Here is a 27,449-nt window from a genome sequence, read left to right as displayed (position 1 = left end):
ATTGCGCCGTCACTTCATCTTCACTCTCGAACCCAACAGCTTCCTTCGGCGTCCATCGTCATCTTCATCACTGGAACCCAGCCTCATCTTCAGCTTCTGGAACCCAGCCTTCTGGAACCCAACCTTTCATCGCACCCAGAAAACCCTAACCTCCATCACGCCGCCATCTATCTCACTGGTTCGTCGTTGTGTTAGCCAGCTCGCCATTCCTCTTGCTGTCCTTCTCGCAGTTCTGGTTGTCGTGCTGCTCGCCTCTCTCTGTCGCGGTTCTGCTCGCCTCTCTTTGTCGTGGTTCTGCTCGCCTCTCCCTGCTCGCCTCATACCCTCCACCGTTGCAGTCCCTGGCTCACCCATTCCTTCCCTCGTAGACACACCGGCCGTCGCCCGTAGTCCTCCGCGGAACTCGCCCGTCACTCGAAGTCGCACTCCGAAGCCGTCGCCCGTTGTCCTCCTCGGAACTCACCCGTTGCCCGTCGTCCTCCGTGGATCTTGCAGCCGCTATCGTCCTCCGCGGTACAATGCAATAAACAGTCGTATTCCTCTACATCCTTCACCCAGCTCTCTGAAACTCTGCATCTATTTTTCTTATTTGCAGTTAGTTGTTGAACTTCTACCTTTTTTTACTTTTAATTATTTGTTCTAATTTTTTTGGATCTAATTATTTGTTCTTGGTTGTTATTATTTTTTTATTCTGATTTTTTTGTTATGATTATTTGTTGCCGGTTCTAATTTTTTGTTTTGGGTTTTGCTTGTTTTGAATGTTGTTTCTGAACCGATTTCTTATTCTGAATTTTGGTTCTGATTTGGTAATTGGTACGCGGAATCATGATTACACTTTAATTATGTAAAATTTATTGCTCTTTCTTTCCCTGGTAATGGCGCCAAAAACATGATGCCAAGACCATGGTTCACAACTCCGTGTAACTAACCAGCAAGTGCACTGGGTCGTCCAAGTAATACCTTACGTGAGTAAGGGTCGAATCCCACGGAGATTGTTGGTATGGAGCAAGCTATGGTCACCTTGCAAATCTCAGTTAGGCAGATATAAATTGATAATGGTGTTTTCGAATAATAATTAATAGAATAGGGATAGAAATACTTATGTAATTCATTGGTGAGAATTTCAGATAAGCGAATGGAGATGCTTTCGTTCCTCTGAACCTCTGCATTCCTGCTATCTTCATCCAATCAGTCTTACTCCTTTCCATGGCTGGCTTTATGTGATACATCACCATTGTCAACGGCTACTTTCGGTCATCTCTCGGGAAAATGATCCAATGCCCTGTCACGGCACGGCTAATCGTCTGGAGGCATCACCCTTGTCAATAGCTTCATCTTATCCTCTCAGTGAAAATGATCAACGCACCCTGTCACGACACGGCTATTCATCTGTCGGTTCTCGATCATGCTGGAATAGGATTTACTATCCTTTTGCGTCTGTCACTAACACCCCACAATCGCGAGTTTGGAGCTCGTCATAGTCATCCAATCATTGAATCCTACTCAGAATACCACAGACAAGGTTTAGACCTTCCGGATTCTCTTGGATGCCGCCATCATTCTAGCTTACGCCACGAAGATTCTGGTTAGGAGATCTATGAGATACTCATTCAGTCGAAGGTAGAACGGAAGTGGTTGTCAGGCACGCGTTCATAGGGAATGATGATGATTGTCACGTTCATCACATTCAGATTGAAGTACGAATGAATATCTTGGAAGCGAAACAAGATGAATTGAATAGAAAACAGTAGTACTTTGCATTAATCTTTGAGGAACAGCAGAGCTCCACACCTTAATCTATGGAGTGTAGAAACTCTACCGTTAAAAATACATAAGTGAGAGGTCCAGGCATGGCCGAGATGGCCAGCCCCCAAAACGTGATCAAAGGATCATAAGGTAATCCAAAGATTCTCAAAAAGACTAGTAAACTGTCCTATTTATAATAAACTAGCTACTAGGGTTTACATGAGTAAGTAATTGATGCATAAATCCACTTCCGGGGCCCACATGGTGTGTGCTTGGGCTGAGCTTGAGTGTTACACGTGTAGAGGTCCTTCTTGGAGTTGAACGCCAGTTTTTGTGCCAGTTTGGGCGTTCAACTCTGGTTTTGGCTCCTTTTCTGGCGCTGGACGCTAGATTTGGGCAGAAAGCTGGCATTGAACGCCAGTTTACGTCGTCTATTCTTGGCCAAAGTATGGACTATTATATATTGCTGAAAAGCCCTGGATGTCTACTTTCCAACGAAATTGGAAGCGCGCCATTTCAAGTTCTGTAGCTCCAGAAATTCCACTTTGAGTGTAGGGAGGTCAGAATCCAACAGCAGCAGCAGTCCTTCTTCAACCACTGAATCTGATTTCTGCTCAAGTCCCTCAATTTCAGCCAGAAAATACCTGAAATCACAGAAAAACACACAAACTCATAGTAAAGTCCAGAAATGTGAATTTAACATAAAAACTAATGAAAACATCCCTAAAAGTAACTAGATACTACTAAAAACATACTAAAAACAATGTCAAAAAGCGTATAAATTATCCGCTCATCACAACACCAAAGTTAAATTGTTGCTTGTCCCCAAGCAACTGAAAATCAAATAGGATAAAAAGAAGAGAATATACTATAAATTCCAAACTATCAACGAAACATAGCTCTAATCAAATGAGCGGGACTTATAGCTTTTTGCCTCTTGAATAGTTTTGGCATCTCACTTTATCCATTGAAGTTTAGAATGATTGGTATCTATAGGAACTTCAGATTTCGAATAGTGTTATTAACTCTCCTAGTTCAGTATGATGATTCTTGAACACAGCTTCTTTATGAGTCTTGGTCGTGGCCCTAAGCACTTTGTTTTCCAGTATTACCACCGGATACATAAATGCCATAGACACATAATTGGGTGAACCTTTACAGATTGTGACTCAGCTTTGCTAAAGTCCCCAATTAGAGGTGTCCAGGGTTCTTAAGCACACTCTTTTTTACTTTGGACCTTGACTTTAACTGCTCAGTCTCAAGTTTTCACTTGACACCTACACGCCACAAGCACATGGGTAGGGACAGCTTGGTTTAGCCGCTTAGACCAGGATTTTATTCCTTTAGGCCCTCCTATCCACTGATGCTCAAAGCCTTGGGATCCTTTTTATTTACCCTTGCCTTTTGGTTTTAAGGGTTATTGGCTTTTTGCTCTTGCCTCTTGGTTTTAAGAGCTTTGGCTTTTTCTGCTTGCTTTTTCTTTTTCTTTCTATTTTTTTTCGCTATTTTTTTTATTTTTTTTTCTGCAAGCTTTGTTCTTTGCTTCTTTTTCTTGCTTCAAGAATCATTTTTATGATTTTTTAGATTATCAAATAACATGTCTCCTAGTCATCATTCTTTCAAGAGCCAACATATTTAACATTCTTAAACAACAACTTCAAAAGACATATGCACTATTCAAGCATACATTCAGAAAACAAGAAGCATTGTCACCACATCAATATAATTAAGCTAAGTTCAAGGATAAATTTGAAACTCATGTACTTCTTGTTCTTTTGAATTAAAACATTTTTCATTTAAGAGAGGTGATGGATTCATAGGACATTCATAACTTTAAGACAAAGTTACTAACTACTAATGATCATGTAATGAAGACACAAACACAGATAAGTGATGACAAGTCATCTTAGCCTAGTTTCACTAGCCTTTTTCTTTTGTTTTCAATAGAATTATGCACTTTCTTGAGCCATAAGCAAGCCAATTGGGTAGATTTTCATGCTTCCTTTGATTTAATCAACCATGTATGAATTCATGCTATTTCATGAGGTTTTATGCTATAATTATCACATATTATGAAAGAATGAATATCTCATGGTTTTGAGCGTAGCTTTGATGTGTTTGGTTGATTAATGATAGGTGAAGAAAGCTTGGAGAAAGGTTGAAGCAAGGAAGAATGGCTAGGAGGAAGAGAGGACAAAAAGTTTGAGCAAAAGTTTGCCTCAAACTTTAGCTCAAACTTTTGGAATAAGTGAAAATGAACCAGGGAGCAAAAAGTTGGAGCAAAAGTTAGCCTCAAACTTTTGTGCAAACTTTTGGGCAAAAAGCTGGAGCAAAAGTTAGCCTCAAACTTTTTGGCAAACTTTTGGCATCACAAATCAACACCCTGGAGAACAAAAGTTTGCGCCAACGTTAGCCCCTAACTTTTTGGCTAACGTTGGCGCATGAAAAACACACCCTGGAGAGCAAAAGTTTGCGCCAACGTTAGCCTCTAACTTTTTGGCTAACGTTGGCACCATGAGTGTGCAAGGGGAGGCCAACGTTGGAGCAAAAGTTTGACCCCTAACTTTTGCCCCAACGTTAGTATCAGCAAAGAAGGGTGGCTGATGTGAAAAGTTGGAGTAAAAGTTAGCCTCAAACTTTTACTCAAACTTTTACTCAAGCTTTCATGATTCCAACCCGGTTTAATTCGGTTCTTCTCCAAAATCCAAGAGCAATCAACCAAGGCCTCTATCAACCCAATTCCATCAAGAGCAAAGGCCCAATTGAAGGCTTGAAGACCATTTGAAGAAAGTGTATAAGTAGCATAGGATTTAAGTTTTTAGAGGAGCTTCCCTTTTTAGTTTTCATAGAGCTTTCTTTTCTGGTTTGATTGGGAGTTCACTTTTACATTCTAGCATTGTTGTTTTAATTCAGGAGAATTGGGGAGGAGAATTGATCTCTCTTCTTCCTTGTTCTTGCCCAGCACTCTTTAATTTTCTTGCTTCGGATCTTGGGTGGAGAATTGAAGAACTTCTGTTTCAATCTCACCTTGGGATCTTGTTTAATTTTCTGCTTAATTGAATTTCAGTTTCTGTTACTTGTTCTCTCATCTACTTTCTCTGCAATTTACATTTCCTTTGCAATTGTTCTTGTTAGATCTAGGAAGGCATTTGAGATCTAGACTTGGTTATCTAGTCTCTTGGGTCCTGAGATCCGGATTTCCCATTTTCAATTTTCTGTTTACTGCTTTCAAGCTCATTTACATTTCTGTTTTAAGATCCGGTTCAATTCAAGTCCTCCTTTACTTCTCTGCTTGTTGCAATTTTACTTTTCCTTGATTTATTTCTGCAAATCCAATTCCCAATTTCCTTTACAATTCAAGCCATTTACATTTCTTGCACTTTAAGATTCTGCAATTTACATTTCTTGCATTCTAAGTTTCTGCCATTTAATTTCTTGTTCTTTAAGATTCAGCACATTTACCTTCTCTGCTCTTTACTTTCATGCGATTTACCCATTCCCTTTAATTTCCATGCAATTTAAATTCTGTTAATCACAAATCACTCAACCAAATCTTGATTCGCTTGACTAAATCAACCACTAAGCTAAAATTGCTCAATCCTTCAATCCCTGTGGGATCGACCTCACTCCCGTGAGTTATTATTACTTGATGCGACCCGGTGCACTTGCCAGTTAGTTTTGGGTGTTTTGGAGAAATTCGTTTCTTCCACAAAAATATCCCATCAAGTTTTTGGCGCCGTTGCCGGGGATTGATTAGATTGACAATGATTAAGTGAGGTGGTGATCTAGATCTAGCATTTTTATTTTCTGTTCTTTAATTTTCAATTAACCCACTAACTGTTTGAATTTTTGCTTAAGCTAACTAAAACTTCAGTCTAGCAGTAGATTGAAGTGTCACTGGTTTGTGTGTTTCTTATGTTCTACTTGTATATCAGGTACAAGAAGAACCACACCCACCTTTCATGAACAAGACGAAAGAACTCTCAGGAGGTTAAGAAGAGCTGAAAGAGGGAAAAATATTGTTGGAGAAGAGGAATCAGAAGAAGAATTCCAAGATATGGAGGAACATTCAACCAATCCACCTGGTGGAGCTGACAACAACAATAACAACCCACCCCAGAGGAGAGTTTTGGCCTCCTATACCTTTGCAAATGCTAGACATTGTGGAAGTAGCATTCTCACCCCTAATGTCAATGCAAATAACTTTGAATTGAAGCCACAACTCATTACATTGGTCCAAAACAACTGCTCGTTTGGGGGAGGACCATTGGAGGACCCAAATCAACAGCTATCTACCTTCATAAGGATTTGTGACACTGTCAAGTCCAATGGTGTGAATCCTGAGACCTACAAGCTTCTGCTGTTCCCGTTCTCATTAAGGGACAAGGCCGCACAATGACTTGAAACTTTTCCTCAAGGAAGCATCACTAGCTGGGATGATTTGGTGACTAAATTTCTAGCCAAATTCTATCCACCTCAAAGAGTTATCAGGCTAAAAACTGAGGTACAAACATTCACACAATTGGATGCCGAAAATCTGTATGAAGCATGGGAGAGATACAAGGCTCTGCTGAGGAAATGTCCACCAGAAATGTTCACTGAGTGGGACAAGCTACAGAACTTCTATGAAGGACTCACTCTAAAGGCTCAAGAATCACTTGACCACTCAGCTGGAGGATCATTGCAACTGATGAAAACAGCAGAAGAAGCTCAAAATCTTATTGACATGGTGGCCAACAATCAATATTTCTTTTCTCACCAAAGAAATCGCCAACCATCACAAAGGAGAGGAGTAATGGAGCTAGAAGGAGTGGACTCAATCTTGGCTCAAAACAAGATGATGCAGCAGCAAATTCAACAACAATTTGAGCAAATGGCCAAGAGGATTGATAGCCTCCAAGTTGCAGCAGTTAACACAAGCCAACCATCATCCACATGGGGGCAAAATGAAGAAACTCAAGAAGAACAACAACAAGAGCAAGTGCAGTATATGCACAACCAAGGACCAAATGAAGTGTATGGTGATACATACAATCCATCCTAGAAGAACCACCCAAACCTCAGATGGGGAGATAATCACACCCAAAACCAACAACCATGGCAGAGAAACTCAAACCAAAACAACCCAAGAAGCAACCAAAACCACAACCAGCAGCAAACTAACCAGAACCCCTACAGAAAAACTCAAAACAACTACCCCAACCCCAACCAGTACCAATCCAATAACCAACCCACCAACCAAAATGCCTATCATCCACCACCCACATCTCATAACCCACCTCAAGTATCACCTGAATCTCAAAGACTCACTAACTTGGAGACCTTGATGGATAAATTGTTGAAACACCAGGAAATGACAACCAAGAATCATGAAGCCTCCATAAAGAGCCTAGAGAGGCAGATGGGGCAAATCTCCAAGCAGATCTCTATTGAGAGACCTTCAAGCTCTCTGCCGAGTGACACAATTCCAAATCCTAAGGAAGAATGCAAGGCAATACAATTAAAGAGTGGGAGAACATTGGTGAGCAACAATGACACTACAAAGAAGCAAGCAGAGAGCAGCAAAAGACCAATAGAATATGAGGAGCAAACAAAGGTAGATGAAACCAAGGATCGAGTTGTGATGCCAAACAAGAGCATTGAGAAACTCAAAGAGAAGGACAACCTACCACACGGTTCAAAAGAAGTAACTCAGGGACAGCAGCAAATAGGAAAGAGCATCACACCTCCACTGCCATATCCCCAGAGGTTCAACAAAGAAACTAAAGACCAACATTTTCATAAGTTCCTTGAGACTTTCAAAAAGCTGGAAATCAATATTTCCTTGGCCGAAGCACTTGAGCAAATGCCTCTGTATGCCAAGTTTTTGAAGGAGCTTATCAACAAGAAAAGAAGTCGGGATGAGAAAGAAACTATACTGCTTACTGAGGAATGCAGAGCGTTGATTCAAAAAGGACTTCCTCCTAAGCTTGAGGACCCAGGGAGTTTTTTGCTACCTTGCACCATTGGGGAATTAACCATCACTAAAGCAATGTGTGATCTAGGAGCAAGTATCAACTTAATACCATCCTCCTTGGTAAAAAAGTTGCATATAGAAGAAGTTAAACCAGTACAGATATCTCTAGAGCTAGTAGATAAGTCAACAGTATACCCCAGGGGTATGATTGAAAACCTTCTGGTCAAGGTGGACAATTTTATATACCCTGCAGATTTTGTGGTTCTGGATTCAGATGGGGATGATGGTGATTCTATTATACTGAGAAGGCCATTCTTGGCCACTACTAGAGCTATCATAGACATAGAGCAAGGAGAACTAACTCTCAGGATGCATGATAAGAGTGTCACTCTGAAAGTATTACCAGAAGCCCAGTTTAGTAATGGGAGGAGGGACTCTATGGAAATTGACAAGGTAATTCACAACAATATCCCAAGGCAGAAGATTGTGCCGAAGGATAAAAAAATCCAAGAGGATATTGGAGTATTAGCCACTGAAGAGAGAAATCCCCAAGTTAAGTCTACAGCCATAAAAGAAAGATCAACAAAAAAAGGGATGAAACGCAGAAACAAAACAAAAAGGGGTTGGAAGAATAGGAAGATTCCAACAGATGGGCTTTCCAAAGGTGACAAAGTGCAATTGATATATCAACAACTGGGAGCAAGCCGACAGACTGATGACTATTACAATGTTAACAACATACTCTCGTTAGAACATGCTGAAATTGAACACCAGAGAACAAAGAGGAGGATCACAGTCAGGGGAGACAAGTTGAGGCACTACAATCCTCAACCACCATAAAAGAAAGCCCCAATGTCAAGCTAGTGACAATAAAAGAGCGCTCCATGGGAGGCAACCCATGATTTAAGATTTATGTCATTTTAAATTCAATAAGCTATGATCATCTGAGCATGAAATTTGTTTTCATGGACGAACTCAATGAATGCATGCAAATTTTTTTTTTTCATATGCTAAGACTTCTAAAGTTTGGTGTGCCTTTAAGCACACCAAACCAGTGTTACAAACATTTTCACATTATATGCCTAGCATATGACCAAACACTAAGTTTGGTGTTTCTCTTCTCATGAAAATAAAAAATTTCATGCATCAATGATCATACATTATCTCTTACTGAGACTTTTCAATTACAAAGAAATCATATTCTGTGATGAAGGCATCAATTGTGATTTACTACTAGCATCTCACATTTACCCCTTAAGCAAGATACAAGTTTGGTGTTCACCAAACTTTGATGCACGGATTTAGGGACACAATTGATCTTTCATGAAAAAAAAAGAGAGAGAGAGAAAAAGGAAAATTATGATGAAAACATTTCTTATAAACATTTGACCAAGAATGACATTGGGATTTCAATTTCACTAGTTGGAGGAAGAAACACATATTTTCAACTATATGACCAAACATTAAGTTTGGTGTCCTCCAAGAAAAGTCACAGTTCAAATGGATATAAGGAATGGTGATTCATATAGTGTTAATGAAAAAAAAAAAAAAAGAAAAGCACCATTGCCACGGTTTGATATAGCTAATGTGTGTTGTCTTGTTGTGATGACTAGGTGGTCAAAGAACACTTTATGAAAGAGACAAGACAGAGGAAAGCATAGCATGAGGACAAAATCTCATCACATGCCTCAAAAAGAGAATCTGCCACTCCTTGAGATGATCACGGCAAAGACAATTGAAGAAGCAAGCTTTGTCTTCATTCATCCTTACATGCACACCTTTGATTCACATAGTATCTAATTGTATCCTAGCCGTTCATTGTTCATTTAAATAACATACCACCTCCAAGCCATGCATGTGACCGAACCCTTGCACTCCAACCATTTAAACTTCTCTTCATCATTTCTCATCATAACAAGCTCGGCCTCAGATTTCATCTTTCTCCAAACACACATCAAAATCTCTAACATTCTTCACACTCCCTTTAACCTCAAGAGTCTCAAACAACCAAGTGATCATGGCCTCTTCCTCAAGAACCAAACGAAGAAAAGGGAAAGATCCCATGGTGGAGGAGAGCACCCCTGAATATGACCGATGGAGATTCCAATCTCGGTACCATCAAATACAAATTGAATGGATGAATGAGAAGAAGATATATCCAGAAATTCCACTTTTGCTGCCGGATGATGGATGCCAAGAAATGAAGGACAAAATTCGAAAGAGGAGGTGGGAGGAACTCATATCACCAATCACCCGAATCAATGCTAATATCATAAGAGAGTTCTATGCCAATGTCTCAAGGCTTGACATGAGTGAGGCCCCAACATATAAGAGCTATGTGCGGGGAGTGGAAGTAGATTTTAGCTCGGATGCAATCAAGAAAGTCTTGGGACTAAAATCAATCCGCTTTAGTGAACCGGGATACCACCAAAGGGTAAATGGTGATCCGGATTATGATGGGATTGCTAGAGATATTTGTATGGAGAACTCAGAATGGGAAGGAGATGACAAGAATAAATACAAGTATTTGAAGAGAGTTAACCTTACCCCGGAAGCAAAGGGATGGTATGAGTTGCTGAAAAGATCAATTCTGGGCACAGTAAACACCTCAGAAGTTAACAGGAATAGAGCTATTATGTTGCATTGCATAATTGTGGGAGGAGAGGTAAAAGTTCATGAAATCCTGGCAAAAGACATTCAAAAGCTTGCTGAGAAGAATTCGACCAGGTCTTGGTTATACTATCCAAGTACCATTTGGAGGTTGTGTGCAAAAGCTAAAGTGCCAATGGAAGAGGAGAATCCAATGTGGTTAAGCCAAGGCATGCCTATAACCATTGAAAGAATGATGATGGCTCCTGAAGCACATCAAGGCCGAAGACCACATAGAAGAAGGCAGAGAGAAGAACCAATGGAGGGAGAAGAATTACAAGAGGGAGAAGAATTACAAGAGGAAGAAGAGCCACAAGAGGAGGAGGAACAGCAGCACATTCCTCTACATAACAATCTGGACATGACTCAAATACAGGAAGCAATTGGAAGATTATTACAACAGTACATGAAAATTCAAGAAAGGCAAGAGGTTGATAAGGCAAAGGTTGAAATCATAGAAAAACTCCCTCCACCAATTAATGTGAAATCTGTTAGAAGTTTCTTGGGGCATGCCGGATTCTACAGAAGGTTTATCAAGGATTTTTCAAAAATAGCTAAACCTTTGAGTAATCTATTAATGCTTGATAACCCTTTTGTTTTTGATGAAAACTGCCAGCAAGCCTTTGAAACTTTAAAAAACAGACTCACAACAGCACCAATCATCACACCTCCAGATTGGGAGTTACCCTTTGAACTTATGTGTGATGCAAGTGACCTTGCAATTGGTGCTGTACTTGGGCAAAAGAAGGGAAACTTACATCATGTCATATATTATGCAAGTAAAGTGTTGAATGAGGCCCAAAGAAATTACACCACAACGGAGAAGGAGTTGCTAGCTGTAGTTTATGCTTTTGATAAGTTTAGATCATACTTGATAGGATCCAAAGTTGTGGTTTATACTGACCATGCTGCACTTAAGTATTTGATGTCAAAACAGGATGCTAAACCAAGACTTATCAGGTGGATATTGCTCTTACAAGAGTTTGACATTGAGGTAAGAGACAGGAAGGGCACTGAAAACCGGGTTGCTGACCATTTGTCGAGGCTACCATATGAAACAATTCAACAAGCATCTCAGCCCATGAACGAAAGCTTCCCAGATGAGCACCTTTTTCAGATCCAGCAAGCACCTTGGTTTGCTGACATAGCAAACTACAAAGTGGGAAGAAAGATACCTCAAGACTTTTCTAAGCAACAAGTGAAGAAGTTAATCAATGAGGGAAAGAAATTCTTATGGGATGAACCCTTCCTGTTCAAGAGATGTTCTGATGGAGTAATTAGAAGGTGTGTCCCTGAGAGTGAAATGAGGAATATCCTGTGGCACTGCCATGGTTCAGCTTATGGTGGACACTTTGGCCCAGAGAAAACAGCTGCAAAGATATTGCAGAGCGGCTTCTATTGGCCAGCTATCTTCAAGGATGCCAGAGAATATGTTCACCAATGTAATGAATGCCAGAAAGCAGGAGGATTAACAAGAAGGAATGAGATGCCTCAAAACTTCATCTTGGAACTGGAATTATTTGATCTATGGGGAATTGATTTCATGGGGCCCTTTCCCCCTTCCTATTCTTTCAGATATATCTTAGTCACAGTGGAGTATGTCTCAAAGTGGGTGGAAGCCATAGCTACGACCACCTGTGATGCACAGATTGTCCTCCAATTCCTTAAAAAGCATATTTTCACAAGATATGGAGTGCCCAAGAGTCTTGTCAGTGATGGTGGTAGTCACTTTTGCAACAAACAGATGGAGAAGCTCCTCCACAAATATGGAGTATTCCATAAAGTGGCTACACCTTACCACCCTCAGACTAATGGCCAGGCTGAACTAGCAAATAGGGAATTAAAGAAGATCCTAGAGAAAACAGTGGGAAGCACAAGAAAAGATTGGGCTAGGAAGCTATAAATGCATTATGGGCATATAGGACAGCTTTCAAAACTCCTATTGGCAAGTCACCCTTTCAGCTATTGTATGGCAAATCCTGCCACCTCCCTGTAGAGCTTGAACACAGAGCTTTTTGGGCCACTAAACTCCTCAACCTTGATTCCCAAGCTGCAGGAGAAAAAAGGTTGTTGCAACTGAATGAGTTAGATGAATTCAGGATAGAAGCTTATGAGAGTGCTAAGATATACAAGGAAAGAGCTAAGAGGTGGCATGACAAGAAGATCACAAAGAAGGAATTCAAGCCAGGGCAGCAAGTGCTCCTATATAACTCAAGGCTTAAGATCTTCCCTGGCAAACTTAAGTCTAAATGGACTGGCCCATACTTGGTGACAAAGATTTTTCCTTATGGGAGCATTGAATTGCTAGATGAAGCAACAAAGAATCAATTCACAGTAAATGGTCACAGAGCAAAGCTGTACTTGGGAGGACAATGGGATAAGGAAAAAGAGGTCCAGAACCTACAGCCTTCCTGAAAGGAATTGAAGGATGTCAAGCTAGTGACAATAAAAGAGCGCTTGTTGGGAGGCAACCCAACCTGAGGTAGTTTTCTTTTCATAGCTTTCTCAATAAAAATGTTAAATAATTGACATGTATTGCAAGGAGCTAAGTTTGGTGTTGCACACCAAAAACAACTTAAGGGAGAATGGAGGATTCTAAGTTTGGTGTTCCACCAAAACCTCATTCAAAAGCACATTCTAACTTCCTGCACATTGTTAGTTCCAAGCAATCGAACAGATTATTCAACCACTTAACTGCTTTTTAGTCTTAACTTCATAACCTTTAGCAAGGACACAAGATTTTGCCTAGAGTTAACGTGCTGTATCCAGAGAAGTGGCAAGAACTCAAGTTTGGTGTTCCCACACCAAATTAAATCCACAAGCCACACTCAATTCATGCATACTAACTGGTCATCTAAGGGCTTGAGAAGCAAGCAACTTTTGAGAATTATGCAGGAAATTCACCACCATTTGAAGACACTATGCATCATAACTCAAAAGGGCACAACAGAAGGAAGGACAAAGGAATTGCAAACCAATAGGTTGTATTTATACTTAACTCTTACTGTTGAAAAATGTTTTGACTTGTGTTTTGATAAAGTGTTCATCTAATACAAGTAGAATTTCTCTTAGAATAAGTAAGCTAGTCTATGTGTGTGCTTGTATGTTTACTTTCACTGAACAAAACGCATGCTTTGTCCCCTGCATTTTCAATTCAATAAAAGAAATGTTTGAATGTGAAGTGAGATAGTTCTCTGTTAGATAGAAGTACAATAAAAGTAAGTGGTGGTATGTATGTGTGATTGTATGATAGCTCACTTTTAGTGAATAAGAGAACTAGGATGTCTCCTTCTAAGTAGAAAGTGGCCTACTGTCTATGAATCTCAATCAAATAAAAATCCTTGGTTAGAAAGAAAAACAAAAAGAAAGAAAAAAGGGGAGAAAAAGAAATAGCCAAAGAGTGGCAGAACAAAAGAAAACAAAAAGAAACAAAGCTGGACACCAATAGCTTGAACCTTAGAATATATGCCTGTGGTGTCTTTGTATTAGGATCTGCTTGGACTACTAAGTTCTTTGGAGTGCATCAACACTCGGTGACTTGGGTTAACTAACCCGGGATCATCAGCTGAAAATCCACTATCAAGAGCAACCTAACTACAAGGCATTTAGTAGCCCAAAGAGGTGCTGGGCATCAATGTTCTAAGAAGGAATGTGAGCCAAGTGTCTATAGTGAATAATGTGTCAAGTATAAAGAAAAGGAAATGAACTTGCTACACATGACACTCAAATAAAGCTTATGAACAAGATAATAGCCAAGGATAAAGGAATAATGAGAGGTCATAGCAGTATGTTACTTGAAGCTTGAAGGAGGCTTTCTAGGCTTAAGAATCAATAAGAGGTGAGTGTGTACATATCCACATAAAACCCCATGAACTACCAATAACACTCTACTAGCATGAACATCCTCTTCCATTTCATTCTTTCTTCTCAATAAATCATTTCTTGCTTGGGGACAAGCAAGCTTTAAGTTTGGTGTTGTGATGACAAGTCATCTTAGCCTAGTTTCACTAGCCTTTTTCTTTTGTTTTCAATAGAATTATGCACTTTTTTGAGCCATAAGCAAGCCAATTGGGTAGATTTTCATGCTTCCTTTGATTTAATAAACCATGTATGAATTCATGCTATTTCATGAGGTTTTATGCTATAATTGTCACATATTATGAAAGAATGAATATCTCATGGTTTTGAGCATAGCTTTGATGTGTTTGGTTGATTAATGATAGGTGAAGAAAGCTTGGAGAAAGGTTGAAGCAAGGAGGAATGGCTAGGAGGAAGAGAGGACAAAAAGTTTGAGCAAAAGTTTGCCTCAAACTTTAGCTCAAACTTTTGGAATAAGTGAAAATGAACTAGGGAGCAAAAAGCTGGAGCAAAAGTTAGCCTCAAACTTTTGTGCAAACTTTTGGGCAAAAAGCTGGAGCAAAAGTTAGCCTCAAACTTTTTGGCAAACTTTTGGCATCACAAATCAACACCCTGGAGAGCAAAAGTTTGCGCCAACGTTAGCCCCTAACTTTTTGGCTAACGTTGGCGCATGAAAAACACACCCTGGAGAGCAAAAGTTTGCGCCAACGTTAGCCTCTAACTTTTTGGCTAACGTTAGCGCCATGAGTGTGCAAGGGGAGGCCAACGTTGGAGCAAAAGTTTGACCCCTAACTTTTGCCCCAACGTTGGTATCAGCAAAGAAGGGTGGCTGATGTGAAAAGTTGGAGTAAAAGTTAGCCTCAAACTTTTACTCAAACTTTTACTCAAGCTTTCATGATTCCAACCCGGTTCAATTCGGTTCTTCTCCAAACTCCAAGAGCAATCAACCAAGGCCTCTATCAACCCAATTCCATCAATAGCAAAGGCCCAATTGAAGTCTTGAAGACCATTTGAAGAAAGTGTATAAGTAGCATAGGATTTAAGTTTTTAAAGGAGCTTCCCCTTTTAGTTTTCATAGAGCTTTCTTTTCTGGTTTGATTGGGAGTTCACTTTTACATTCTAGCATTGTTGTTTTAATTCAGGAGAATTGGGGAGGAGAATTGATCTCTCTTCTTCCTTGTTCTTGCCCAGCACTCTTTAATTTTCTTGCTTCGGATCTTGGGTGGAGAATTGAAGAACTTCTGTTTCAATCTCACCTTGGGATCTTGTTTAATTTTCTGCTTAATTGAATTTCAGTTTCTGTTACTTGTTCTCTCATCTACTTTCTATGCAATTTACATTTCCTTTGCAATTGTTCTTGTTGGATCTAGGAAGGCATTTGAGATCTAGACTTGGTTATCTAGTCTCTTGGGTCCTGAGATCCGGATTTCCCATTTTCAATTTTCTGTTTACTGCTTTCAAGCTCATTTACATTTCTGTTTTAAGATCCGGTTCAATTCAAGTCCTCCTTTACTTCTCTGCTTGTTGCAATTTTACTTTTCCTTGATTTATTTCTGCAAATCCAATTCCCAATTCCCTTTACAATTCAAGCCATTTACATTTCTTGCACTTTAAGATTCTGCAATTTACATTTCTTGCATTCTAAGTTTCTGCCATTTAATTTCTTGTTCTTTAAGATTCAGCACATTTACCTTCTATGCTCTTTACTTTCATGCGTTTTACCCATTCCCTTTAATTTCCATGCAATTTAAATTCTGTTAATCACAAATCACTCAACCAAATCTTGATTCGCTTGACTAAATCAACCACTAAGCTAAAATTGCTCAATCCTTCAATCCCTGTGGGATCGACCTCACTCCCGTGAGTTATTATTACTTGATGCGACCCGGTGCACTTGCCGGTTAGTTTTGGGTGTTTTGGAGAAATTCGTTTCTTCCACAAAAATATCCCATCAATAAGCACATAACATAGAAAACGAAAAACAGAGGAAATAAGAACAAGGAATGAATCCACCTTAGTGATGGTGGTGTTTCCTTCTTGAGGAACCAATGATGTCCTTGAGCTCTTCTATGTCTCTTCCTTGTCTTTGTTGCTCCTCCCTCATTGCTTTTTGGTATTCTCTTATTTCATGAAGGATGATGGAGTGCTCTTGATGTTCCACCCTTAATTGTCCCATGTTGGAACTTAATTCTCCTAGAGAGGTGTTGATTTGCTCCCAATAGTTTTGTGGAGGAAAGTGCATTTGAGGCATCTCCAGGATCTCATGGTGATGAGCTTCATACGCCTCTTGAGCTCCATGAATGGGCTCTCTTGCTTGCTCCATCTTCTTCTTAGTGATGGGCTTGTCCTCTTTAATGAGGATATCTCCCTCTGTCAATCCCAGCCGAATTGCATAGGTGGCAGATGAGGTGAGGAAAGGCTAACCTTGCCATAGTGGAGGACTTGTCAGCCACCTTGTAGAGTTCTTGAGGTATAATCTCATGAACTTCCACCTCTTCTCCAATCATGATGCTATGGATCATGATGGCCCGGTCTATAGTAACTTCAGACCGGTTGCTAGTGGGAATGATTGAGCATTGAATGAACTCCAACCATCCTCTAGCTACAGGCTTGAGGTCCAATCTTCTTAGTTGAACCGGCTTGCCTTTGGAGTCAATCTTCCATTGAGCTCCTTCTACACATATGTCCATAAGGACTTGGTCCAACCTTTGATTAAAGTTGACCCTTCTAGTGTAGGGGCGTTCATCTCCTTGCATCATGGGCAAGTTAAACGCCAACCTCACATTCTCCGGACTAAAATCTAAGTATTTCCCCCGAACCATTGTAACATAGTTCTTTGGATCCGGGTTCTTACTTTGATCATGGTTCTTGGTGATCCATGCATTAGCATAGAACTCTTGAACCATTAGGATGCCGACTTGTTGGATGGGATTTGTTAGAACTTCCCAACCTCTTCTTTGAATTTCATGTCGGGTCTCCGGATACTCATTTCTTTTGAGTTTGAAAGGGACCTCGGGGATCACCTTCTTCTTGGCCACAACATCATAGAAGTGGTCTTGATGGGCTTTGGAGATGAACCTTTTCATCTCCCATGACTCGGATGTGGAAGCTTTTGTCTTCCCTTTTCCCTTTCTAGAGGATTCTCCGGTCTTAGGTGCCATCAATGGTAATGGAAAAACAAAAAGCTTATGCTTTTACCACACCAAACTTAGAATTTTGCTCGCCCTCGAGCAATAAAAGAAAGAATAGATGAAGAAGAAGAAGAAATGGAGGAGAGAGAGTGGGGAGTGTTTCGACCAAGAAGGGTGTAGAGGGGTGTGTTGTGTGAATTTGATGAAGAATGGAGGGCTTATATAGGGAAGGGAGGGGGGGAAAGGTTTCGGCCATATGGGTGGGTTTGGGTGGGAAATTGGTTTTGAATTTTTGAAGGTAGGTGGAGTTTATGAGGTAGGTTTATGGGGAAGAGTGGATGGATGTGAGTGGTGAAGAGGTGATGGGGAAGTGAGTTTGAGGTGATTGGTGAAGGGTTTTTGGGGAAGAGTGTTTATGGGGTTGTGTGAAAGAAAGTGGTGAGAAGAAGTGAGTGGAGGTAGGTGGGGATCCTGTGGGGTCCACAGATCCTGAGTGGATCCTGTGGGGTCCATAGGTCCTGAGGTGTTCAAGGATTTACATCCCTGCACCCATTAGGGATGTAAAAATGCCTTTGCACACAACTCTGGGCGTTCAGCGCCAGGTTGGTGGCCATTTTGGGCATTCAACGCCCATTTGTGTGCCATTTCTGGCGTTGAACGCCAGAACCAGCGCCCAGAAGCTGCCCATTTTGGGCGTTCAGTGCCAGAACCATGCTCTGTTCTGGCGCTGAACGCCAGACAGATGCTCCTCTAGGGTGTGATTTTTCTTCTGCTGTTTTTGATTCTGTTTTCAATTTTTATATTTATTTTGTGACTCCACATGATCATGAACCTACAAAGACATATAACTAAGAAAAATATAGTTAGATAAATAAAAATTGGGTTGCCTCCCAACAAGCGCTTCTTTAATGTCAATAGCGTGACAGTGGGCTCTCATGGAGCCTCACAAATGTGCAGAGCTTTGTTGAGACTCTCCAACACCAAACTTAGAGTTTGGATATGGGAGTTCAACACCAAACTTAGAGTTTGGTTGTGGCCTCCCAACACCAAACTTAGAGTTTGACTGTGGGGGCTCTGGTTGACTCTGCTTTGAGAGAAGCTTTTTCTACTTCCTCTCCATGGTTGCAGAGGGAGATCCTTGAGTTTTAAACACAAGGGAGTTCTCATTCCATTGAAGGACTATTTCACCTCTGTCAACATCAATCACAGCTCTTGCTGTGGCCAGGAAAGGTCTTCCTAGGATGATGGATTCATCCTCTTCCCTTCCAGTATCCAGGACTATGAAATCAGCAGGGATGTAAAGGCCTTCAACCTTTACTAACACGTCCTCTACTTGTCCATAAGCCTGTTTTCTTGAACTGTCTGCCATCTCTAATGAGATTTTAGCAGCTTGCACCCCATAGATTCCCAGTTTCTCTATTACAGAGAGGGGCATGAGGTTTATTCCTGAACCAAGGTCACACAGAGCCTTAAAGATCATGGTGCCTATGGTACAAGGTATTATGAACTTTCCAGGATCCTGTCTCTTCTGAGGCAATGTCAGTTGATCCAGATCACTTAGTTCATTGATGAACAAGGGAGGTTCAACTTCCCAAGTATCAATGCCAAATAATTTGGCATTCAGCTTCATGATTGCACCAAGAAACTTGGCAGTTTGCTCTTTAGTAACATCCTCATTCTCTTCAGAAGAGGAATACTCATCAGAGCTCATGAAGGGCATAAAGAGGTTCAATGGAATCTCTATGGTCTCTAGATGAGCCTCAGAGTCCTTTGGTTCCTCAGAGGGAAGCTCCTTATTGATCACTGGACGTCCCAGGAGGTCTTCCTCCTTGGGATTTGCATCTTCCTCTCCCTCTTTGGGTTTGGCCATGGTGCTTATGTCAATGGCCTTGCACTCTCCTTTTGGATTTTCTTCTGTATTGCTTGGGAGAGTACTAGGAGGGATTTCAGTGATCCTTTTACTCAGCTGGCCCACTTGTGCTTCCAGATTTCTAATGGAAGATCTTGTTTCATTCATGAAACTCACAGTGGCCTTAGACAGATCAGAGACTAAGTTTGCCAAATTAGAAGTATTTTGTTTAGAGTCCTTTGTCTGTTGCTGAGTGGATGATGGAAAAAGTTTATTATTGCTAAACCTGTTTCTTCCACCATTATTAAAGCCATGTTGAGGCTTTTGATCCTTCCATGAGAAATTTGGATAATTTCTCCATGATGAGTTATAGGTATTTCCATAAGGTTCACCTAAGTAATTTACCTCTGCTATTGCAGGGTTCTCAGGATCATAAGCTTCTTCTTCAGAAGATGCCTCTTGAGTACTGTTGGATGCAGCTTGCATTCCATTCAGACTCTGAGAGATCATATTGACTTGCTGAGTCAATATTTTATTCTGAGCCAATATGGCATTCAGAGTATCAACTTCAAGAACTCCCTTCTTCATAGGCGTCCCATTATTCACAGGATTCCTTTCAGAAGTATACATGAACTGGTTATTAGCAACCATGTCAATGAGTTCTTGCGCTTCTACAGGCGTTTTCTTTAGGTGAATGGATCCACCTGCAGAAGTGTCCAGTGACATCTTTGATAGCTCAGATAAACCATCATAGAATATATCCAGGATGGTCCATTCTGAAAGCATGTCAGAAGGACACTTTTTGGTCAACTGTTTGTATCTTTCCCAAGCTTCATAGAGGGATTCACCTTCTTTCTGTCTGAAGGTTTGAACATCCACTCTAAGCTTGCTCAGCTTTTGAGGAGGAAAGAACTTGGCTAAGAAAGCCTTGACCAGCTTATCCCAAGAGTTCAGGCTATCTTTAGGTTGAGAGTCCAACCATATTCTAGCCCTGTCTCTTACAGCAAAAGGGAAAAGCATGAGCCTGTAGACTTCAGGATCTACTCTATTAGTCTTAACAGTATCACATATCTGCAAGAATTCAGTTAAGAACTGAAAAGGATCTTCAGATGGAAGTCCATGAAACTTGCAATTCTGCTGCATCAGAGAAACTAATTGAGGTTTCAGCTCAAAGTTGTTTGCTCCAATGGCAGGAATGGAGATGCTTCTTCCATGTAAATTGGAATTAGGTGCAGTAAAGTCACCAAGCATCCTCCTTGCGTTATTATTATTTTCGGCTGCCATCTCCTCTTCCTGTTCAAAAATTTTTGAAAGGTTATATCTGGATTGTTGTAATTTAGCTTCTCTTAATTTTTTCTTCAGAGTTCTTTCAGGTTCTGGATCTGCTACAACAAGAATATTCTTGTCCTTGCTCCTGCTCATATGACAAAGAAGAGGGCACAGAAAAAAATAATAATAATAATAGAGATCCTTTATACCACAGTATAGGGATCCCTTTGTGAGTGGAAAAAAAGAGGGAGACAAAGAATGTAATATAATGGAAGAAACACAACTGTGAGGAGGGTTGAGATGTGAGATGAGATGTTAGTAGATGAATAAATAAATAGAATAAGATGAGAGAGAAGGAATTTTCGAAAATAATTTTTGAAAAAGAGTTAGTGATTTTCGAAAATTGTTTTTGAAAAATGTTAGTATTTTTCGAAATTTTTTTTTAAATCAAAAATAAAAATAAGGATAATTAGTTAATTAAAAAGAAATTTTTGAAAAAGGGGGAAGATATTTTCGAAAATTAGAGAGAGAGAGTTAGTTAGGTGGTTTTGAAAAAGTTAAGAAACAAACAAAAAGTTAGTTAGTTAGTTGAAACAAATTTTGAAAAGATAAGAAGTTAGGAGGTTAGAAAAGATATTTTGAAACCAACTTTTTGAAAAAGGTAAGATAAGAAGATATTTTAGAAATTAGTTTTGAAAAAGATTTGATTTTTAAAATCTCAATTAATGACTTGATTCATAAGAAATCACAAGATATGATTCTAGAACTTAAAGTTTGAATCTTTCTTAACAAGCAAGTAACAAACTTCAAATTTTTGAATCAAAACATTAATTGATTATGTTATTTTCGAAAATTTGATATAAAAGTAAGAAAAAGATTTTTGAAAAATATTTTTGGAATTTTCGAAAATAACTAAGAATTTTGAAAAAGATTTGATTTTTGAAAAAGATTTTGAAAAAGATAAGATTTTCAAATTGAAAATTTGATTTGACTCATAAGAAACAACTTGATTTTAAAACTTTTTGAAAAAGTCAACTCAAATTTTCGAATTTGATGAGAGAAAAAGGGAAAGATATTTTTTTGTTTTTTGAATTTTTATGATGAGAGAGGAAAACAGGAAAAATGATGCAATGCATGAAAGTTATGGATCAAAACAATGAATGCATGCAAGAATGCTATGAATGTCAAGATGAACACCAAGAATACTTTGAATGTCAAGATGAACATCATAGACACAATTTTGAAAAATTTTTAATGCAAAGAAAACATGCAAGACACCAAACTTAGAATTCTTTAATGCTTACGCACTAAGAATTCAAGAATGCATATGAAAAACACCATACAACACAAAACAAAAAATCATCAAGATCAAACAAGAAGACTTACCAATAACAACTTGAAGATCATGAAGAACACTATGAATGCATGAAATTTTCGAAAAATGCAAGATGCACATGCAAATGACACCAAACTTATGACATGACTCATGACTCAAATAAGAAACAGAAAAATATTTTTGATTTTTATGATTTTCTAATTTTTTTGGTATTTTTCGAAAATTAATTGAAAAAGGAAAATAAGGATTCCAAAATTTTTAATATGAATTCCAGGAATCTTGCATTCTTAATTTAAAGCTTCAGTCCAGGAATTAGACATGGCTCACTAGCCAGCCAAGCTTTCAATGAAAGCTCCGGTTCAAAACACTAGACATGGCCAATGGCCAGCCAAGCTTTAGCATGTAATTCAGACATGACATGCCTGACATACCCTATAGTCGTATAACAGCTGATGGTTGGAACCCTCAGTCCAAAAGAATATAGACATGGCTTTACAGCCAGCCAGGCTTCACATGCTTCATGAAACACTAGAATTCATTCTTTAAAAATTTTGAATAAAATTTTTGAAAACATTTTTATATTATTTTTTTCGAAAACAAAGGAGAAAATTTTGAAATATTTTTTAAAACAAAATAAAAAGAAAATTACCTAATCTGAGCAACAAGATGAACCGTCAGTTGTCCATACTCGAACAATCTCCGGCAACGGCGCCAAAAACTTGGTACGCGGAATCGTGATTACACTTTAATTATGTAAAGTTCATTGCTCTTTCTTTCCCTGGAAATGGCGCCAAAAACATGATGCCAAAACCATGGTTCACAACTCCGTGTAACTGACCAGCAAGTGCACTAGGTCGTCCAAGTAATACCTTATGTGAGTAAGGGTCGAATCCCACGGAGATTGTTGGTATGAAGCAAGCTATGGTCACCTTGCAAATCTCAGTTTGGCAGATATAAATTGATAATGGTGTTTTCGAATAATAATTAATAGAATAGGGATAGAAATACTTATGTAATTCATTAGTAAGAATTTCAGATAAGCGAATGGAGATGCTTTCGTTCCTCTGAACCTCTGCTTTCTTGCTATCTTCATCCAATCAGTCTTACTCCTTTCCATGGCTGGCTTTATGTGATACATCACCATTGTCAACGGCTACTTTCGGTCATCTCTCGGGAAAATGATCCAATGCCCTGTCACGGCACGGCTAATCGTCTGGAGGCATCACCCTTGTCAATAGCTTCATCTTATCCTCTCAGTGAAAATGATCAACGCACCCTGTCACGGCACGGCTATTCATCTGTCGGTTCTCGATCATGCTGGAATAGGATTTACTATCCTTTTGCGTCTGTCACTAACACCCCGCAATTGCGAGTTTGGAGCTTGTCACAGTCATCCAATCATTGAATTCTACTCGGAATACCACAGACAAGGTTTAGACCTTCCGGATTCTCTTGGATGCCGCCATCAAACTAGCTTACGCCACGAAGATTCTGGTTAGGAGATCTAAGAGATACTCATTCAGTCGAAGGTAGAACGGAAGTGGTTGTCAGGCACGCGTTCATAGGGAATGATGATGATTGTCACGTTCATCACATTCAGATTGAAGTACGAATGAATATCTTGGAAGCGAAACAAGATGAATTGAATAGAAAACAGTAGTACTTTGCATTAATCTTTGAGGAACAACAGAGCTCCACACCTTAATCTATGGAGTGTAGAAACTCTACCGTTAAAAATACATAAGTGAGAGGTCCAGGCATGGCCAAGATGGCCAGCCCCCAAAACGTGATCAAAGGATCATAAGGTAATCCAAAGATTCTCAAAAAGACTAGTAAACTGTCCTATTTATAATAAACTAGCTACTAGGGTTTACATGAGTAAGTAATTGATGCATAAATCCACTTCCGGGGCCCACTTGGTGTGCGCTTGGGCTGAGCTTGAGTGTTGCACGTGTAGAGGTCCTTCTTGGAGTTGAACGCCAGTTTTTGTGCCAGTTTGGGTGTTCAACTCTGGTTTTGGCTCCTTTTCTGGCGCTGGACGCCAGATTTGGGCAGAAAGCTGGCGTTGAACGCCAGTTTACGTCATCTATTCTTGGCCAAAGTATAGACTATTATATATTTCTGGAAAGCCCGGGATGTCTACTTTCCAACGAAATTGGAAGCGCGCCATTTTGAGTTCTGTAGCTCCAGAAAATCCACTTTGAGTGTAGGGAGGTCAGAATCCAACAGCATCAGCAGTCCTTCTTCAACCTCTGAATCTGATTTCTGCTCAAGTCCCTCAATTTCAGCCAGAAAATACCTGAAATCATAGAAAAACACACAAACTCATAGTAAAGTCCAGAAATGTGAATTTAACATAAAAACTAATGAAAACATCCCTAAAAGTAACTAGATACTACTAAAAACATACTAAAAACAATGTCAAAAAGCGTATAAATTATCCGCTCATCAGTAATGCAGGACAACAGCATTAATGTTGGCATTCAGTGAACATCTTCGAGATAACTATAGTCTTGCTACTGTATGTGTAATAAAATTTTGGCATTCAAGTCATTATTTGATCTTGTAGACAGTTTTGTACACAGTCATACATGGTTTCTTTGTTTGTTTTCTATGTGGGACATTTGTTTTTTAAAGAATTATCCTCAAATTATGATTAGGACAAGACATTGATCTATACAACAAAGAGATAGTAAAACTTGTAGTGTTTCAACTCACACCAACCAGGACCTGGTAATGTTTTGAGCATGGTATAAAGCAAAAGTGTTTAAGCTTAAGCTTAACTAATTATTAGAAGGCATTATTAGACCCTGGTTCCTACAGTATTCTTGCATTGAAAGCTATATATTATCATTGGTTTGTTGAGTTTTTTTAATTTGTTTGATGTCATTTCTGAGTTCTTGTTTTTGCTTTGTCAGATATTTAAAATATTTTCCTTTCTTGAATCTTCAGAACATGGATCCTAATGTTCCTGCACAACTTTTTGAGTATGACAAATGTTTTGAGTAGTACGGATGTGATTACACATTTTATGACCACAATCACCCTGAGGAGTTTCCACTGGAGTTGAAGCATTCCTTCAAAATAGTAGTGGCAGATCCTCCTTACTTGGTGAGAGTTAAATTGATTGCTGAAATTTTATTTGCTGAAAAATGAATGAGGATCCATTGTGTATATATATATATAGTACAAGTTATTTCAGTTTTGAAAACCTTGAGCTGGTTGATGATCTTATTGAGCACATGGGGCTGATTTAATCTTTCTAACAAGTCACAATAGGTAAAATAAAGTTAGAATGCAAGGTTAGAGTGAGTGAAAAGCTAGGAATCAATTTTTGACCTCTCAAAACCCAAGGTTACATGTTGCAGAATTATGCAGTTTCGGGCAGCACTTTGTGAACAAAATTGGGAGTAATCTAGCCACTCAAAATGAGTAAAATTATTTTCTATGAAACCTTGATATGTCTAGATTGTTCCCCTAAAATTTCAGAATTTTCTGATGTGTGGTTTGGGAGATATGATTTTTAGAAAATGGTCATTTTCTGCAGAAAGAATGCTGTCTGAATTCTGGAACAGCAACTTCAAAACCACATATCTCAATACTCTGAACTCTTTGGAGGTGAAATCAAAGAGAGGTGAAATATTAGGATGTCTAGTATTTTATGTCCAAATTTTAGGACAATTCGAGTTTTGTGCCTTTTGGAAGCAGGGCTGTTCACTGCTGTGACAACTCCCTTTTCTTAAAACAAAATCATATTTCGAGAGGCATGACTTTTTCTAGAGAAGTGAAAATGCTCTGGGACTTGAACTGGGTGAAAGATGGGTAAGTCTAGTTCAACCATACCAAAATTTGGGAGAATCCAACCAAAGATGGATTTTATATGATTTTTCTAAATTGGTTACTGCTTGTTGTTTTTCTGAAGTGTACTAAATCAGTAGCCGATTTTTAAAATATTTGTTCCAATTTATTTTTGTTCATGAATGTCAATCATAATTGTTTTGTATAATTCAGGTCTCAAGCACAATGTCAACTACATGGGTATTTTAATTTCTTTGAACCATTTGTTACCTTTCTTTTGGTTCAATTTTTTAAATGAATCAATTGCATATTAGAAGAGATGGCCTAAGTGTATATTAATTTTGTTTTGTATTTTCTTATTTCTATATTTCTTATCTGTGCTTCCTATGTATTTCTTTGCATTAAATGATTTATTTCTTTGTTTTGTCTAATTTATGCATTCATTAACAGTCTGATGTGGAAAATAACACCTATTACGTTGATTTTCCTGGCTGCTATGATGCCCTGCTTAGACCCTCTGGGTGTCCTCTCCTTTGGTTGGAACTTCAGAAACACACCCGTGATTTTTGGCTCGGCAATTCTTGGATTCTTGCTTCAGTGGTTTGGTGCTTTAGCATTAGGGTAAGTGAATGTTCTATTGATTAGTGATGAGCTCTTGTTGTGCTTCTGTTTAATTTATAAATAAGAAAATTAGATGATTATTGAATGTTTTCTGCTGTTTTATTGAATTGATTAGTGGTTAGCTCTTGCTTTTTATTGGATGATTTTTGCTATTTTCTGCTATTTTAACTAATGTGCTAAAGCATCTGCATGTTATTAGAAAATAGAAAAATAGCAAATTAGAGATTAGAGATGTTGAGGTTGATAGTGAGGCCACTGTTATTAGGTGGCCTAAAGGTCATGCAACAAAGCTCACCTCCTTTCAAGAAAGTAATAGTGAAATCCAAACTTCATGTTCAGATATTGCAAAGTCCACCATGGACATAACCAAGTATGTCATCATTGTTATGTTCATATCATTCAATGAACTAGAGACATATAATTTAGTTGTTCTGATTGTATGTTTTCCGATGAACTTCTATTTCATTGCAGGATTCAGAAAGTGGAAGCCAAAATCGTTGCATGGAAAGCCAACAGAAGGCAAAGTAACTTATTGTTGCTTGTAAATAAACTGAGAGAACCAAAGTAGCTAACAAAGTTTGACTTAGCAGTAAGAGGAAGGTAACTTATTGCTATAGCCTATAATCTCCTAATTAGTCCTAATTAAGTTCTTGTAATGAACTAACAAAGTTTTTTTTATATACTCTAGTTGTACAATTCAAGGTAGGAAACTAGTTTCTGATCATTGCTTCCATTTGGTGACAGGTCCTGACAGAAGGATCTTCTTGCCAGAGGGTCTCTTGTATGATCTAAGGGAAGGAGGTTTAAGAGGGCTAGAGGAAGGAGGAACAGCAAAGGAAATAGAATTTAAGTTATTTTTTTTCAGTTTTTAATTTTGGAATTTGAACTTGAGAGTTATTTTGTATTTGAGTATTAGTTTTTTAATGTATAAAACAATTATTGCAAAAATTATGTCACTAATTATTGTTTGATTTATCTTGTACTAAAAATTGCATACTATATTTGTAGGTTTGGTAATAAAAAAGGATTGAAAATTTATATTTTGCAGTGATGAAGATAAAAATAAGAAAAATAATTTTTTTTAATTTTATAAGGCTATTGCCACGTTTTTAAAGCGTGGCCGTATCACTGGCTATTGCCACGCTTTAAAAAGTGTAGCCATATCTTCTCCTATTGGCACGCTTTAAGAGTACCCAAAACTAACATTTTGGGACGTTTTAAAAGCGTGGCGATATG

General features: G+C 38.9%; 1 protein-coding gene and 1 non-coding gene across 3 annotated transcripts; both read left to right on the top strand.

The window, feature by feature from the left end:
- LOC148571489 (nucleotide-sugar uncharacterized transporter 1-like) lies at window positions 1-27,184 on the top strand. Of its 2 annotated transcripts, XM_088509760.1 has the most exons (8): window positions 1-533; window positions 24,255-24,315; window positions 24,747-24,963; window positions 25,806-25,832; window positions 26,043-26,213; window positions 26,479-26,583; window positions 26,685-26,813; window positions 26,958-27,184. In XM_088509760.1, exons 3-7 carry the CDS (start codon window positions 24,947-24,949, stop codon window positions 26,779-26,781), a joined length of 417 nt encoding a protein of 138 aa, XP_088365886.1. In that variant the 5' UTR covers window positions 1-533; window positions 24,255-24,315; window positions 24,747-24,946; the 3' UTR covers window positions 26,782-26,813; window positions 26,958-27,184. The 2 variants fall into 2 exon arrangements, with proteins under 2 accessions (XP_088365886.1, XP_088365888.1); XM_088509762.1 differs by lacking the exon at window positions 26,479-26,583.
- On the top strand, window positions 19,970-20,077 carry LOC148571490 (small nucleolar RNA R71). Its single transcript, XR_015908466.1, has one exon. It is a non-coding gene; the product is annotated as a small nucleolar RNA R71 (small nucleolar RNA).
- Window positions 27,185-27,449: the final 265 nt, after the last annotated feature.

The sequence above is a fragment of the Arachis ipaensis genome, chromosome B3 (genome assembly GCF_059453495.1).
Source record: "Arachis ipaensis isolate K30076 ecotype BB chromosome B3, ASM5945349v1, whole genome shotgun sequence".
Classification (NCBI taxonomy): Eukaryota; Viridiplantae; Streptophyta; class Magnoliopsida; order Fabales; family Fabaceae; genus Arachis; species Arachis ipaensis.
Note: the sequence above shows the minus strand (reverse complement) of the source record. Positions and strands in the feature narration are given on the sequence as shown.